Consider the following 15,651-nt stretch of genomic DNA (forward strand, 5'->3'; position numbering starts at 1 on the left):
TCCCAGCCAGTGGGGCGTCCTGGGGTTTCTCCATCCACTCCTCTGGCTGCCCCAGGAGCAGGGTTGGGGCCGGGGCCCTGGGGGAGAGCCCTGTGTGGACATGGCTGAGTGGTCCTCATGTGGCACCTGAGAGCCTGGCTCGGCCCACCCACCTGGACGGCACCGAGGGTCACACTGTACAACAAATGCCATCATTTATTTTGATGTTTCCAAAATCAAAACGTTTCCAAACACAACTAAGATATAAAATACAGCATAAAGTGAGATCGATACCTATTTCCCACATAACGCAAAAAATTGTCAGAAATCGTTTTGCCAAAACCAATTGGTAGATTATTTTTCGCTCCTCCCGCAAAGGCAGGGGTCTACAGGGCCCAGGCGCTAGCCTGCTCTGGGCGGGGAGGCGGGGACGGGAGTGACCACCGCATCACAGGCGGCCGACACAACAAAGGTCTCAGCAGTCAGGGAGGTGCCCTACTAGACACAGCTTGGCTAAGGGTGCCACTCGATGGGGCTGTCACTCAAGGGGGCTGTCAGGATGTGTTAAGGGGGAGGGAATGTGGACCAAGAGACCACGTGGCCCAGGTTGAATCAGAAAGTGAAGAAACGCCTCCATGTAGTGAGCATCCAAGTGACGGGAATTGACACGCCCTTTGGCCTGGCTTTGTCTAACACCAGGGCGAGCCTCCGCTCTGGCTGGGCCCTGGGGGGGGGGGGGGTGAGATGGTTGGCCATCACCCCCTTGGTCAGGTGGGTCCAGGCTGCAGACCCTGAGGGGCAAGAGGCAGCCTCCTCCCCACAAAGCCTGCGGGCACGGGGCTCCCCTCACCTGGCTCAGGGCTGGCCCTCAGGCCCACGCACCTCGCTGAAGACCAGGGAGCCGAGGCCGGGCCAAGTCGGTCTGTCCCCGAAGGATCTGGGGGGAGGACATCGGGAGGCACAGAGACACGTGTCCCAACTCCCCCGGTGCCTTCGCTGGGATGGGGCCTGGCGGAGGACAGCAGGAAGCGCTCACACCCCCAAGAAGAGAAACACAGTGTAAGGCAATGTTAGAAAACTTTAAATACAGGAGTCAGATCCAATCGGTAAGGCATCACAAATCAGTAAAAAGTAATCTGGGCCGTGTGCAGCATAGCAAACAGACGTCTGAGCAAGCAGCAGCCCCGGGAGACGGAAGCCGTGGCCGTGCAGCCCGGGGTCATCCCTCAGCCAGGGAAGACCTAGGCAGCGTCCAGGGCGCGGCCCAGTTCAGCGAGGCTGCGGAAGGTTGAGTGTGAGGTAACTGGTCTGCAAGCTGGCGTCTGCTCCTCCCCGGGCCGCGGGGCGGCCGGCCAACCTGCAGATGTGCGGGTGGGCATGGGTGGGTGGGTGCGAGGGCTTCTGATATCCTTCCCCACTGAGCCACGGAAGCTCCCGGGGATGACCCCATATAAACTGCACAGGGTGGGCTGGTGTCCTGACTCAGCAGTGACTCACCGTGAACAGGGCCCCTCTAATGCTGCCTCGCTCTCTGGGGGTTGCTCCTCTAATATCTCACTGTCCTTGCAGGTGTGACACTGCAAGGCAGCGCCCTGGTGCCACGGGAGCGGCCAGTGCTCTGATGTGCAGGCCACCCACAATCACTTAGTTTTAGCTAAAAACGTAAACTTTTAAAAAAAATAAGAGGGAGACTGCTTTGGATGATACACAGATGTATCTGCTCAGAGTACAGCGTGAAGGCCCCCACCACCCACAAAAGAACAAAACCAGGACAGAGGCCGCAACCCCCCGGGCTGCTCTCGCCGCGCGGCCAAGGCCTGGCCGTGGGGAGGGAGGAGCCAGGCGGCCGCTGGCTGGTCAGGCAGCAGGTGGGTGCAGAGCAGTCAGCCGTCGCTCTCAGGGCTGCAGAGGTCTCACATCTGTGCCTCACCCAGGCAGGGGGGAGGGGACGAGAATGCGGCAGTTTGTCGATCGACCCCGAACCAGTCCTCGCCGGCCACGGCTTAGGCAGGCAGGGAAGGTGTTACCACTCTTTCTTCTTCTCGTCCATGGAGACGCCCCCGGGGCCCAGAGCCACCACCAGCAGCAAGCCGCCGATCACCGACATGGTCTGGAAGAAGTCGTACTTGAGGAAGTCGTGCATGGGCTTGTAGACGGGGATGGTCCAGAAGGCGTTGAAATACACGTTGATGGCGAACAGCCAGACCACAAGAGTCAAGGCGGCCAGCTTGGTCTTAAAGCCAATGGCCACTAGAATCATCAGCGCTGTGCCCACGATGTTCTGGAGGATCTGCAGAGGGGACAGTAAGAGACTCAAATGGGAGGAAGAAGGGATGGTCAGGTGCTGGGGCGGAGGGACTGGGGTGTGTGGAGGCCGCTAATGGTCGGGCTGTGACGGTGGGATGGTGACAGGTGGGGCTATGACTGTGGGATGGTGACAGGTCGGGGCTGTGACGGTGGGATGGTGACAGGTGAGGCTGTGATGGTGGGACTGTGACTGTGGGATGGTGACAGGTGAGGCTGTGACGGTGGGATGGTGACAGGTGAGGCTGTGATGGGATGGTGACAGGTGGGGCTGTGACGGTGGGGCTGTGACTGTGGGGCTGTGACTGTGGGATGGTGACAGGTGGGGCTGTGACGGTGGGATGGTGACAGGTGGGGCTGTGACGGTGGGCTGTGACAGGTGGGGCTGTGACGGTGGGGCTGTGACTGGGATGGTGACAGGTGGGGCTGTGACGGTGGGATGGTGACAGGTGGGGCTGTTACGGTGGGATGGTGACAGGTGGGGTTGTGACGGTGAGGCTGTGAAGGTGGGGCTGTGACGGTGGGGCTGTGACAGGTGGGGCTGTGACGGTGGGATGGTGACAGGTGGGGCTGTGACGGTGGGGCTGTTACGGTGGGATGGTGACAGGTGGGGCTGTGACGGTAGGGCTGTGACAGTGGGGCTGTGACAGCTGGGGCTGTGACGGTGGGGCTGTGACTGTGGGATGGTGACAGGTGGGGCTGTGACGGTGGGATGGTGACAGGTGAGGCTGTGACGGTGGGGCTGTGACAGGTGGGGCTGTGACGGTGGGATGGTGACAGGTGGGGCTGTGACAGTGGGATGGTGACAGGTGGGGTTGTGACGGTGGGATGGTGACAGGTGGGGCTGTGACGGTGGGACTGTGACTGTGGGATGGTGACAGGTGGGGCTGTGACGGTGGGATGGTGACAGGTGGGGCTGTGACGGTGGGATGGTGACAGGTGGGGCTGTGACGGTGGAATGGTGACAGGTGGGGCTGTGACGGTGGGATGGTGACAGGTGAGGCTGTGACGGGGCTGTGACAGGTGGGGCTGTGACGGTGGGGCTGTGACGGTGGGATGGTGACAGGTGGGGCTGTGACGGTGGGATGAGAAGGGGGCTGGGGCAGATGAGACAGCGCTCAGCGCAGGCCGAGGTCTCCCAAGCCGCTCAAGCTGGAGCCCAGGGGCCTCCACGCCGGGACAGCCGGGCATTCCTGGGAACCTCGCCAGGCAGGGCACACACTCGGTAACAAAGACCTGCTCTGTAAACTCCAGGGGGACAAAGCCAGAACCTTCTTCAACTCTGCACGCCCAACACCCGGCTCACAAAGGTCATGAGATAAAGGTGAGGAAGGAGCGAGTCTGGGAGGACTGGCACCAGGACCCTCCAGCGAGGTCCACGAGGCTGGACTTCATTTGTTCGGAGGCAGGTTCTGGCACATAACCTGACAGTTTGTTCTTTAATAGGATCAAAAGCCTTGGCCTTCGTGGCCTTGGGCTCTGCTTCATCCACACCAGGGCAGGGGGAGGGCAGGGGCAGGGGCGAGGCGAGCAGGACTCACGGAGAAGAAGCTGGCGTCGAAGTGAAGGAGGGTCATGAACATCAGCACCAGCAGGACCCGGCCTCCCAGCTGCATGTACTGCTTGGGGGAGCTCTCGCGCATGGTGGGGACGCCCGCGAACATGCTCTTGCCCTCCGAGCGGGACTCCGCCAGGAGCAGCAGCAAGCCCCCGCCCAGGGCCAGGTTCCTGAGGGAGACGCCAGGCAGCGCTCAGGCCCAGGCCGAGGGCCGCCAGACCAGCCGGGAGACCTCAGCCCTGCCCCCTCTCTGCAGACCAAGTGCGACTCGGCCTGAAGACACATCCGTGTCTGTGCCCGAGACAGCGCCGTCGCCGGAGCACGCCTGGAACCTTCGCTGCCGAGCAGCTGGCTCCTGTGGGCAGTGGTTCCACGGGGACCCTCCTCCCCCCGTGAAAGCCGGGTCAGGAGAGGCACCTGTGCTCGCGTGTCCTGAGGGCCTGGGTGGGGGTGAAGGCTCTGCCAACATCCACCACAGGGTCTAAGGAGCACAGTCTTGGCCCCAGAGGTTGACTCAGTGGATCGTTACAGCACCGAGGTCAGATGGGAGGAGGTAGGGTGACCCTCCAACCAGACACACATACCTCATCAAAAACTTCAAGTCCCATAAAATGCTGTAGGCGATCGTCTGAGGGGACAGAGGGCGGAGAAAAGGTGAGTGTCAGCATTTCCAAGCACCTGCTTTTCTACCAAATGGAGAGCATGAGGCCAGTTTTTAAACCTCAGATACACAAAACCGCTGCAGGCCTCCAGGTCAGCTCCGAGGCCAAACTGGGCTCAGTGCCCCGGAGGACAGGGCAGGCCTGAGACCACGGACAGAGCACAGGTGGGTGTTGAGGACGCACCCGAGGAGCTCGGCAGCCTTAATGAAGGAAATGAGAAGAATGGGGGCCTGGCGGCAGCCAGCCTGGTGGCTTCCACCCTGGTCAAGGCAAACCCAGGCAAGGGCCAGCCCGGATGGCCGTCCGCTTCTCCTGCGTTTGCCTTGAGGAAAACTGAGCCCCTTCTCGGGAAGGGGTTCCAGGGCGACTCCTCGAAAGGCCTTTCGAGAGGCTCTGCTCCAACCCGAGCAAGAAGGCAAGGCCCCACCCGGTTACCGGCAGCCATGGTTCCTGGGCGAGGCCCCACCCTTCCGCCCCGTTTACCTGCAGCGCGATGATGCCGAAGAGCCCGAAGCAGGCGTGCTGCACGAAGTTCCTGCTCAGCACCAGGATGCAGCCCGCTGGAAGGAGAAGGCGCGGGTCAGGGCTGGCTGCCTCACCTCGCCTCAGGTGCAGCAGCAGCCCCACTACCTGCCACAGGCAAAAATCCAGGCGTGGGAGGGGAAAGGGCAGGCAGGCACCCCCACGCAGTCAGCGGGACCGCCATCACAGGCCCGGCAGCACCCGCAGGACAGGCGGGAAGTGCAAGGTCCGGCCCTGCATGTACAGGGCTGAGGCTGCCACCAGGAGCCGAAGCGAGCCCCGAGGCCTCGTCTCTCCCGTCTCCTTCCCTGATTTACCCGTCCAGACACCAGGGATGCTCCCTGCCGGCTCCTCGCTGCCCCAGCTCACCTGCACCTGCTCTGGGAACGCAGACACGGGGCTGCCCCTTCCTTCAGGAAGCCCCAGCATCCCCGGGGCTGACCCTGCTGTCAGGAGGGAGCCACTCACTCAGCTGTCCGAGCAGGTTGAGGAGCACGAAGGTGGAGGCCACCAGGTAGCCACAGCCCCAGGTGCTGTCGATGTAGTCGCGCTGCTCGCCCCACTGGAACCACATGCGCACGCCGTCCTCCAGGAAGGTGCTGATCAGGCAGAGGCGCGCCACGTGCGGGAGGTACTGCTTCGTGACTCGGAGGAACTGTCGGGCCACAGATCCCGGTGAGGGGCTGCGGCAGGGCCCTCGGCCCCAGCCAGACGCTTCTTGGGCGCCGTGCGTGGGACTCTCAGCACCTGCTCCCAGCATGTCGTGTGGGCGCACGAGAACCTGCACAAGTTCCCGGCAGCCTAGACCCCGCCAGGCGACAGTGTGACACTCTGCTATGACCTCTATCGTCTCAGCAGACACGTGCAGTGGCACCTACGCTGTCCCACAAGAACTGCCCCAAGACACGGCCTCTAATCTCAGGCAAGGGCACCAGCCAGCTAGGGTCCCGCGGGGAGAGGGGCTCGCCCAGGTTGGTGCCCGCGCCACCCAGCCACCCTGCGGTGCTCAGAGCCCCCCCAGCCAGAAGAGAGCTGAGCGTGCTCTTGAGACGAGAGTCCGCATAGGTTCTGGCCAGGGTCCCAGGCCTGGAGGGCCTCGCTGTGGGCCAGCAGGAAGCTCACGCACGCACACCCACCCAGACTCTCTGCAGCAGTGGGAGGGAAGGCCCAGCTCTGGCCCACGGTGTGCAGTCAGGACCACAGTGCACCTCCCAGCCTTACCCTCCCGAGAGCTCAAGGTTGGGCCTAGGCACGAGTGTGCGCACAATTGTGAATAAACCCGGAACCTGTGGGTCGTTAGGCCAAAGCACATTACAAACACGCTAACAAATGGGATGGCCTGCTGGTCCAACAGCAAGGAGACTCAAGTGTGTCAGATCACTGGCCCATGCAGAGAGACCCATTTATAACTTCCCCCGCTCCATGCTAGCCATGCCATTTATTTTTATCTTTTTAAAACTTTTACTATATACATATATATTTTCTAAATTGATTTCAGAGAGGAAGGGAGAGGAAGGGAGAGGAAGGGAGAGGAAGGGAGAGGAAGGGAGAGGAAGACATAGAAACATCAGTGATGAAACAGAATCACTGATCGGCTGCCTCCTGTACACCCCTTACTGAGGATGGAGCCCACAACAGCGGGCATGTGCCCTTGACCAGAATCAAACCCGGGACCCTTCAGTCCGCAGGCCGATGCTCTGTCCACAGCCACACCGGCCAGGGCGCCATGCCATTTATGATGGCTGATTGGGAGACCAGCACGCGTGGAAACAGGTACAAACGTCACCAGGTGTTCCAGTGCACATTCTCTTACCGACGCGAGAGGCTGAGATAGGAAGGGATGGAACTGCCAGGGCGCCGATAACACAGCAGGAACCCGGGGAGACCGGGGCCCACCCACAGCAGTGATGTGTCAGCAAGCGAGAGTCTAAAGGGCATCCCTGAGCCTGGCCTCACGGTCCATAAGATTAACGCCACAGCCCCTCTGAGGGCGGATTAAACCTATTGTGGGACTAAACGAAGGTGCATCCGTGAGCATGTCTTCATTTTGGCATTTTGGAAAGTTGCTTCATAGTGCTAGAAAGTGCTAAAGCTTCCCTCGCAGTTAATGGCCTCTGGATGTTTAGTTTCGTTCATCAGCTTCGGCTCATGAGCACAGAAAAGCCTACTCCCCTGGAGGGGGGGCGGGAGGGGGGCTTGTGTCCCTTCTCTTCCCACCTACTGAGCTTGAGCCCCAAGCTGTCAATTCCGCACACGTTTGCTCAGCCTTTCACCCCACTCAAGTGGTGGCAGAGGCCACAGGGATGGACGGACAGCCTAGCAGGCGTGGGACGTGACCACGGGCTGAGGCCGAGGCCCGGGCCTCCTCCTGGCTCCACTACCCACCAGCTGGTGCGCTGTGTGACCAGGGACAGACCGAGTGACTTTGGGGGGTGTCTGTGCTACCCTTCTACAGAGCGAGGGCACTGGGCTGAAGGCGCTAAGGTCCGCGCCGGCTTTGATAAGCAGGAGAGGAGAAGAGCCTGCTAAAGATCAGGCCCCAAGAACTCCTACGTAAATTCTGAGGTGCATGCAGAGAACAAACAGGGTGCAGGTACACTTGGTGTAAACACACACACCGCATCAGATCAGGGGGTTTGGGGACCGCTGACGCCATACGCCCTCCCATTTCTGCCTCACGGCCCACATGCTCTTGAAATGCCCAGCAACAGTGCAGTCACCCCCAGCCCCGAGGAGACAGACCTCCTGGGCTCTGAGGGGAACCCTGGCAACGGCACGGCCTCATCTGATGCTCAGCCTGAGAGAAGCCCGGCGAGGCGGGGCCGACTCAGGGACTGGAGCCTGGTGGGACCCCAGGCTGGGAAGTGACCCCAAAAGGCAGCACAGGGACCAACATCAGCGGTGCTGACTCGCCTCCCAATTGGGCTGTGGTCTGAGCCCCGTCCCACACGGGCGGGCACCGCAGCCCACGAGGCGGACGGAGGCGGGCTCAGCCTCCGCGGTGAGTCTGCACTCTTAATTTGAGTGTCTGGGTCAAGAGGATTAAAGAGCAGAGAGAACCTTCCTTCCAGACAGGTAATCACTCCTCCCCCCGCGCAGACACCGCGGAGACGGCCGTCTCCTTGCGCTGGGCAGGCGCAGCCCCCCAGGTATTCGCGCGCGGAGCGAGGCTGCTACCTGACTTCCCAAGTGAAGCGGGCCTGGGCGAAGGCGACCCCCGTTACAGGCCTGGCTGACTCAGAGCCCGTCAAACGGCAGCCTCTAAGGACACCTGCTTGAACTGGGCACGAAGGAAAAACCTTTTCATAACAGAGACCAGACCCATTTTCATCTTATTTCCTACATGTGTTTTGGTCCCCAGGGTTCAGACTTGGCCACGGAGCCCACACCATGCGGCCTGGACAGTCCCAAGTCAGTGTCCCCGGGAGAGCAGAGCAGAGCGGGCACCAAGCATCGGGCAGCACCGAGGCGGGCTGTCACCTGCCCGTGCTCCGTACGGCGCTGTCGGGCCTGAGGGCCAGGGGCCGCTCTCGGGAGGGAGTCGGGACGCTGCTGGAGGCAGACGGCGGGGAGAGCCTGCAGGAGGGACAGTCAGTTACAGGATCCCAGACCCTCACAACCGCCCGCCTTACTAGCTCTCACCTACACGTCCCTGAAAATGAGCCAGTGGCGGAGACTTTCCTCCGCTGAGCCAGGCGGTGCGGGAGTTCAGGGACTCCCACGTGCCTGCCCACCGTGACCCCCAACTCCCAGCCAGCCTCGTCTCCCCGAGTGCTGCTCCCAGGCTGCGTGCTACACCTGAGGGACAGGAAGGTGTCACTGGCCCTCAGCTGGAGACTGGCTGGCTTTCTCTACTCAGCATCCAGGTGTGACAAAGAGCCTGCCTGACCCTAGAAGAGCAGCCACAGGGAAGCCTCCCTAACCAGTCTCCCCAAGTCCCTCCCCTCGCTCCCTAAGAGGCGCGGTGGCTCCCTTAGCCTCTGAAGACAGGTGAGCAGGGCAGAGTGCTCCCTCTGTCCCCCCCCACACTCCTGGGGCCCAGGGCACAGAGCCCGGGCAGGAGGAGAATGCTCACAACCCACACCCATGGCGCCCCGAGCGGTTCATCCAGAGCCTGACACCGGCTGTGCCGGATCAGTGTCCTCAAGACCACGCTCGCTACCCAACGCCTGACCAGAGGCCAAGATGGCTCCTAGGTGACAGCTCCCAGAATGGCTGTCACGCCGGAGGACAGGTAGGAAGGCCAGGCCACACTGGAGGACAGGCCCGGGACGAGCCAGCAGCAGGCTCACCGAGTGCCGCTCCGCTACGGTCCGTCCGCGCGCGTGGCACTCTGCGCTGGCAGCGAGGACGGGGAGCAGGACGTCATCTGGGTGCTGAGCTCACCAGGCTCCCAGTGCCCAGCCCAGCGCAGAGCTCACGCAGCACTGCCCCAGGCCTGGCCCCGGGAGCAGGAGGACACTGTCCCCGCTGCCCAGGGCCAGGAGCCCGGTGCCAGAGGGACAGCTCGGGAGGAGCCTGCCGGCGGAACCACCAGCCAGCGCACCGTGCCCACCTCTGCAGACCCAAAGGGGAGGTCACCGCACTGCCGAGCGGCAAGGAGCCCAGACCTGGGGAGCGAGACACGGACTCGACCTTCAGTCACGTGTGCCGGGCCAGACCACAGCACGCCGTCTCCACGTGGAAGTGGAGGCACCACGGCCAACCTCACCCGGTCCGGAGGGTGACCGGGCGACGTGCACGGAGGACCTGGCCCGCGCTGGCGCAGTTCAAGGGTGGGCATTACCAGAGGACACACGGCCCTCTGGGGTCCCACGCTCAGCAGCCCTGCCTTCCGGTCACATCCTGTCACCTCCTGCTTGCGTCTGCTTTCTGAGGACAAGGCTGGAGGGAAACAGGTGTGTACCGCTATCTGATCAGTGGCTGCGTGGTTTCCCTGTTCCCTGCAGACTCGGCCGCTTTCATTTTTAAGGCCTGATTCCGCCCCGTTGGCAGCGCTACTTTACTGCGTGGATGAATGTTAACCCCCAGCTCGGCCAGATCTGCATCGGAAGCCTGACTTTGCTCTGCACCCTGCTCTCCGCCCACGTCCGCCTGCGCCCCGCCTGCCCGTGGCAGAGGCTCCTGACTTTGGTTTTGAAGAGCACAGGCCCTCTGCCCCCTGCCATCGGCACCCGTGCCATCACCACTGCGGCCAGCGCCCAGCCTGGTAAACTGACAGCAGGAGGCCGCGCTGCGGGACAGCGCCCTGGCCCACTTGGGTTTGGGCAGCGGGCCTCATCCCTGCGCTGTGCCAGGCCTCGCCTGCCTTCCCACAGGAACTCGAGGCCGGCCGGCCTGGCCCGACCCAACCCGACCCGACCCAGGCCCCTCCGGGCCTTCCTAGCAGGGAAGGAGGGGGTGGAGGAGACTGGCTTTCCTCAGCGGGAGAGCTGACCCTTTGGGTTGGCAGCGGCGCCACCGAGACGTTTTATCTCGACTGGATGGTGAAACTCGCTTGCAAAACCAGGGCCTCCCGGCTGAAGAGCCCGTGTGCGTGCTCCCCGTCCCCTCGCGAGTGAAACGGGTCCCCGGTTCCCGATGGCGCTCACCCACCCCCTTCCCGTGAGGGGCCGTGTTTAAGTTGTGTCAGCGCACAAACCACCACCTGGGGAAAAACTCCTCCTCCAGTTGACAGACACCCCCCCCCCCATTGGTCTTAAATGCTCGGGTCACAGGAACAGGGGCGACCCAATTCCGAGGCCACACTAGAGGGTGTCACCCCCCCACCCCACAACGAGAAGCCCTTCGCGGATCACAAAACACTCGCTCGTTTGTTTTGTTCTGAAACCCCAGCTCGAGCCTTCCAGGACCCCGCCCGCCCCCCAGCACCACGGCAGGTGAGGCCTTAGCCTAGCTACTGAACCCCGCACCGCGAACCCCGCACCCCGCACCCCGCACGGGCAGGTGAGCCAGGGCCAGGCGGCAGCGGCCCGATCCGCCCGCGGGAGAGGCTGCCAGTCCCAGTGACGGGCACACGGCCCACCGCTTTCTGCCAGGCAGATCGCCGGGCTGTGCGCGGCGGGCAGCCCTGGCGGTGCCCTCCTCCCAGGTGTGCGCTCAGAGACGCCCATTCCACCCGGCGGGGCAGAGTCCAGGAGGGAGACCAGGGTCAAAGGGACCCCAGGGCGGCCACACGTCCGGGAGATAAAGGGAAAGGGCTGCGCTTTCTGGGGTTGGGGTGCACACCAGGGCGCCCCCTTTCCTCCGGGAGGACCCCACACCTCCAGGCTGACCAGCCCCCGTCCATGATCCCAGCTGCCACCCCGCCCCCTACGGGCGCCCCGGGAAGGGAAAGGCGTGCGGAGCCCCCCGCCCGCCGGGGTGGAGGACGCTCCCCGGGCCCCCGGCGCTCCGGCCGCTTCTGGGGGGCGCGGAGGCGGCCTCACACCCCTCCTTCCAGGAAGGCCCGGGCCGGCTGCGGGGACGGTCGCCGGGCTGGGTGCGACGCGGGGACCGAGATCACACCGGCCGCGGCGGGGCGGCGGCGGGGAGCAGGCGGGCCCGGAGGCCGGGCGTGGGGGTCGCGGGCCGGACGGGCAACGCGCCCGGGGGGTGGCCGCGGTGGGGGAGGGGGCGCGACCGGCGTGGGTCCGGGAGGGCTGCGGGCGCGGCTCGGGGGGGCCCCGTGGGGCTCGGGGCCCGGGCGGAGGCTGGGGGGCGCGGGGCCCGGGAGGGGAGGGGTCCGCTGGGGGTCCGGGCGGGGAGGCCGCCGGGCCGCAGGCCGCACCTGGTCGGCGAAGTCCTCAGCCGTGCCCATCAGGTCGTTCTGGCCCATGGCGGCGGCGGGAGGCTCGGCTCACTCGCTCGCTCGCTCGCTCGCTCGGCGTTCGGCCCGTCGGCGCCCGCGCCCGTTGCGGCCTCCACAGGAAGTGCCCGGCGGCCGGCCTCGCTGCTCTCGGCGGCTCCAGCGGCTGCCACGTAGGCCAAGCCTTAAAGGGGCCGCGCCGCGGGGCCCGCCCCGGCCGCGCCTTAAAGGGGCCTCGCACCGCCCGCAGTTGCACCGCCCGGCGCTCTCGAGGCTCCACCCACCGCGCTCGTAGGCCCCGCCCACGCAGCGCTCGGCCCCGCCCACCGCGCATCCAACCGGGCGGCCCCTCCAGGCCCCGCCCACCGCGCTCAAGGCTCCACCCACCACAAGATTTAAAGCGGCCAGGCCCTGGTGGCCTGCTCGCCAGAGGGACACTACGGGTACCGTTAGGGCCCGGAGGGTCACGTGGTCAAGCAGACACACCCGGGGCTGAGGGTCGTTCCCAGGGTGAGGGCTGGGGTGCGCACCAAGACGCGGTCCCGACTGAGCATGCTCAGTCGAGGGTCTGCCCTCTGGCGCCGGCCAGGGGTGCACCCCCAGCGCCCAAAGGAGGGAGGAGGCGCACAGGAGTCGTTATGGAAAATTACAAGGTGCCGAGTTGTCCCCTGGCGGGGAGGCTGGGGCGACGAGGGGCCCACGGTGTGGGACAAGCCCTGGACCTGGACCACCACCCCCGACCCCTACTGGTGTAACGGTCACACCCCGGTGGAGGCTGCTAGCGAGGTCCCAACCCGGAGGCAGTGCCTGCCTCTAGCTCATAGGCCAGTGGTTCTCAACCTTCCTCATGCCGCGACCCTTTAATGCAGTTCCTCATGCTGTGGTGACCCCCAACCATAACATTATTTTCGTGGCTACTTCATCACTGTGATTTTGCTACTGTTATGAATCGTCATGTAAATATCTGATATGCAGGATGTATTTTCATGGTTACAAATTGAACATATTTAAAGCATAGTGATCAATCACAAAAACAGTATGTAATTATATATGTGTTTTCCGATGGTCTTAGGCGACCCCTGTGAAAGGGTCGTTCGACCCCCAAAGGGGTCGCGACCCACAGGTTGAGAACCGCTGTCATAGGGGGCCTCCAAAGGTGACCTCTGGGAGCGTGCCCTTTGCCTCTGGGCCTCAGGTACCGCCATCTAAAATGAAGGCTGGAACTAAGGACTGCAGCCGTGTCTGTCTGCACGTGTCTGTCTGCAAGTTCCGAGTGGAAGAAACACCGGCCTTCTCACCCCTGCCGGGGTCCACGCTCAGGCCCATGGAGACAGGACTCCCTCCAACCAGAGTTCGTGATCAGGAGCCCCCAAGCCCCTAAAACCCCGTCAGCAGGCCCAGTGGGGGACTGGGGCCTTCTCCAGGGCCGGAGCAAATGTGTAGCACCTGGAAAACTCACAAAGGGGGAGCTGCGGGATGCAGGCGAATGAGTGTTTAAACCAGTGGTTCTCAACCTTGGCTGCACATTAGAATCACCTGGGAATCTTTTTAAAATCCTGATGTCTGGGCCTCATCCTCCGGAAATTCTGTTTCTTTGTTACTAATGTTGTGGCCCCACCCCATAACAAAGAAACAATTTCCGGAGGGTGAGGCCCAGAAATCAGGATTTTAAAAAGATTCCCAGGTGATTCTAATGTGCAGCCAAGGTTGAGAACCACTGGTTTAAATGCTCCGCATGGTATGGCAACTTTACGAAACATCAGGTTTGGTCTTGGCGAAAACGTCATTAGCCTGACAATAATTTGTAAGTTAGATTTCTCTCACTGGGGCGGAGTCAGCCAGTGGTGAAGCAGAGGGGTTTCTGGGACCGGAGACTTTAAAAAGCAAAGTTTTTCAGGCGGAAATTAAAATACCGCCTTGATCTGAGACACGGGTGCATCTTACCACTTAATTTGCCGCCTAAGAGGACCTCGGCGCGGGCGTCCCTGCAGCAGCACGAACTGCTCAGGACACTGTCCCTGTTGTTCCCTGCTCGGCATTCAGACCACGCACAGGGCTGGGTCACAGAATCCCACAACTTTTCCGGACCCCGAAAGTCCCTGGACCCAGGGTTCCATCCCCCACATCTCTCCTCTGCATCCTGCCCCCCTTCCTCCATCCTCGGACAGGTGTGATTCCCTCAGCCAGCCTCACCCCATAACCCCCAAGCATGGCACGGCGGCCATCTCTCTGCAGGTCTGGCTCAATGCACAGACTCCGGGGTCAGACCCTGGAGTTCCAGTCTAACCCAGGCCACCCCCGCTGTTAGTGCCGTGGCCTCAGGCTAGACCCTCGCTCCCTGTGCCTCAGTTTCCTCCCGTGTGAACGTGGAGATGGAATAGTGGTGACCACAGGTAAAGTACTCAGCACAGTGCCAGGCGCAGGCACGGCTGTGACCACGGCACCAATCGCTTTACTGTTTGGATGCCCAGTTTGGAGGCGGGTGCCGGAACTGGGGATCACAGGGGCCTAGAGAGAGGGAACAGTCCCCGGGCTGGCTCCTGGGTGCCCGCTGATCCTCACTGCAAGTTGGAGAAGAGGCACGGGGTGGTGGAACGAGCCCCAGAATCAGCCCCAAAGAGGTGGGGAGATGGGCTTGGGTTCCTGTATCTGCAGAGCAGGCGGGCGGATGGAGCTGCTTGCTGTGCCTGGAAGGCGGCTAGGAGGTGGCTGGGGGCTGGGCGCGCTGTGGGAAGTGGAAAGCTGTGTGCGTTTCCTGAAAGCGCCTCTCCTTTTCGCTGGTAGATTTTGGATGAGCTGAATCCTGGGGCCTTGGGGGTGAACCTGGTGGTGAGGGAGAAAGAAACCAAAGTCAAGTTCGTGATAAAGCAGGTAAGAGGCCACGCCCCTGGTACAGCGGGGAGGGGGCTGGGCAAACATCCGCTCATCATCCCCATGTTAGAGAAAGCTTCCTGATGCCACAGCTGGGCTCCTCTCTGCCCGCAGTCGCGCCACAGATCCGGTCAGGGGTAGACGGATGTGGGGTGGCCCGGGCGCCTCGAGCTTCCCCACATCTGTGACTCTCACCTTGATGGAGAAGAAATGTCATTTTTACTCCGACAACAACCACAACCTTACCTACCACTTACTCAGTGAGGCATCATCTCATTTAATCTCCCGCTGACTCAGCAAAGCAGGAGCCAGGACTGCCCTGCACAGCCCAGGAGGGGGGCTCCGGGAGGCTGTAGGCTAGCTGCTCACATAGCGCCCAGCAACTCCAAGGCGGGCCCAGGGCAGGCGCACTCACTGGGGGCCACCAGTTTCACCAACAGGGAGCCAGGTGGGGGGCAGGGACTTGCCCAGGCTCACACAGGGCTGAGGGCAGGGCACCAGGCCCTTCCTCCACCTGCTCTCCAGGCTGGCATGGCAGGGCGGATGCAGACCCGAGGGGGAAGCCCTGTGGGTGTCCAAGCCACATCGTCCAAATGAACCAGGGTCCAGGGGAGAGAGCTGGCACCCCCTGGTGGTCCTGGGTGACGGCCGGCTGGGATACCCTGGGATCGGGGCTGTCCCTGCGGGTGGAGAGCCCTCTGCTCTGCCAAGCCTCCCGCCTGTGGGCAGCACAGCGGCCGCCGCTACGCTACCTGGGACGACCTCCTTCTGGGCAATCAAGGAGCTTTTAAAAAAATCAGTCTTTCTAAAAAAAAAAAAAAAAAAATAGGCCCTAGCCCATTTTGCTCAGTGGTTAGAATGTTGGACCATGGACTGAAGGGTCGTGGGTTCAGTTCTGGTCAAGGGCATGTACCTCAATTGCAGGCTCAGTCCCGGCAGGTGGAGCACGTGCGGGAGGCAACCAATCA

At 62.6% G+C, this 15,651-nt stretch overlaps 2 protein-coding genes across 3 annotated transcripts in view; one reads left to right on the top strand and one right to left on the bottom strand.

The window, feature by feature from the left end:
• Nucleotides 1-175: 175 nt before the first annotated feature.
• SURF4 (surfeit 4) lies at nt 176-12,118 on the bottom strand. Of its 2 annotated transcripts, XM_081103304.1 has the most exons (6): nt 11,795-12,118; nt 5,494-5,680; nt 4,987-5,063; nt 4,426-4,469; nt 3,825-4,011; nt 176-2,269 (listed from the first exon to the last, which is right to left on the bottom strand). In XM_081103304.1, the coding sequence occupies exons 1-6, from the start codon at nt 11,840-11,842 to the stop codon at nt 2,003-2,005; spliced, it is 810 nt and encodes a 269-aa protein (XP_080959430.1). In that variant the 5' UTR covers nt 11,843-12,118; the 3' UTR covers nt 176-2,002. The 2 variants fall into 2 exon arrangements, with proteins under 2 accessions (XP_080959430.1, XP_080959429.1); XM_081103303.1 differs by lacking the exon at nt 11,795-12,118 and having other exon boundaries at nt 5,494-7,033.
• A 166-nt stretch (nt 12,119-12,284) lies between these two features.
• The window catches only part of STKLD1 (serine/threonine kinase like domain containing 1), a gene marked incomplete at its 3' end in the record, with an annotated part of 23,251 nt that continues 19,884 nt past the window's right edge, over nt 12,285-15,651 (top strand). Inside the window, exons 1-2 of the mRNA XM_081103312.1 lie at nt 12,285-12,465; nt 14,597-14,683. Of these exons, the coding sequence (XP_080959438.1) occupies nt 12,451-12,465; nt 14,597-14,683 (102 nt within the window). The 5' untranslated portion in view covers nt 12,285-12,450. The remainder of the gene's footprint in view (nt 12,466-14,596; nt 14,684-15,651) is intronic.

The sequence above is a fragment of the Myotis nattereri genome, assembly GCF_964212035.1.
Source record: "Myotis nattereri genome assembly, chromosome: 12".
Taxonomy (NCBI): domain Eukaryota; kingdom Metazoa; phylum Chordata; class Mammalia; order Chiroptera; family Vespertilionidae; genus Myotis; species Myotis nattereri.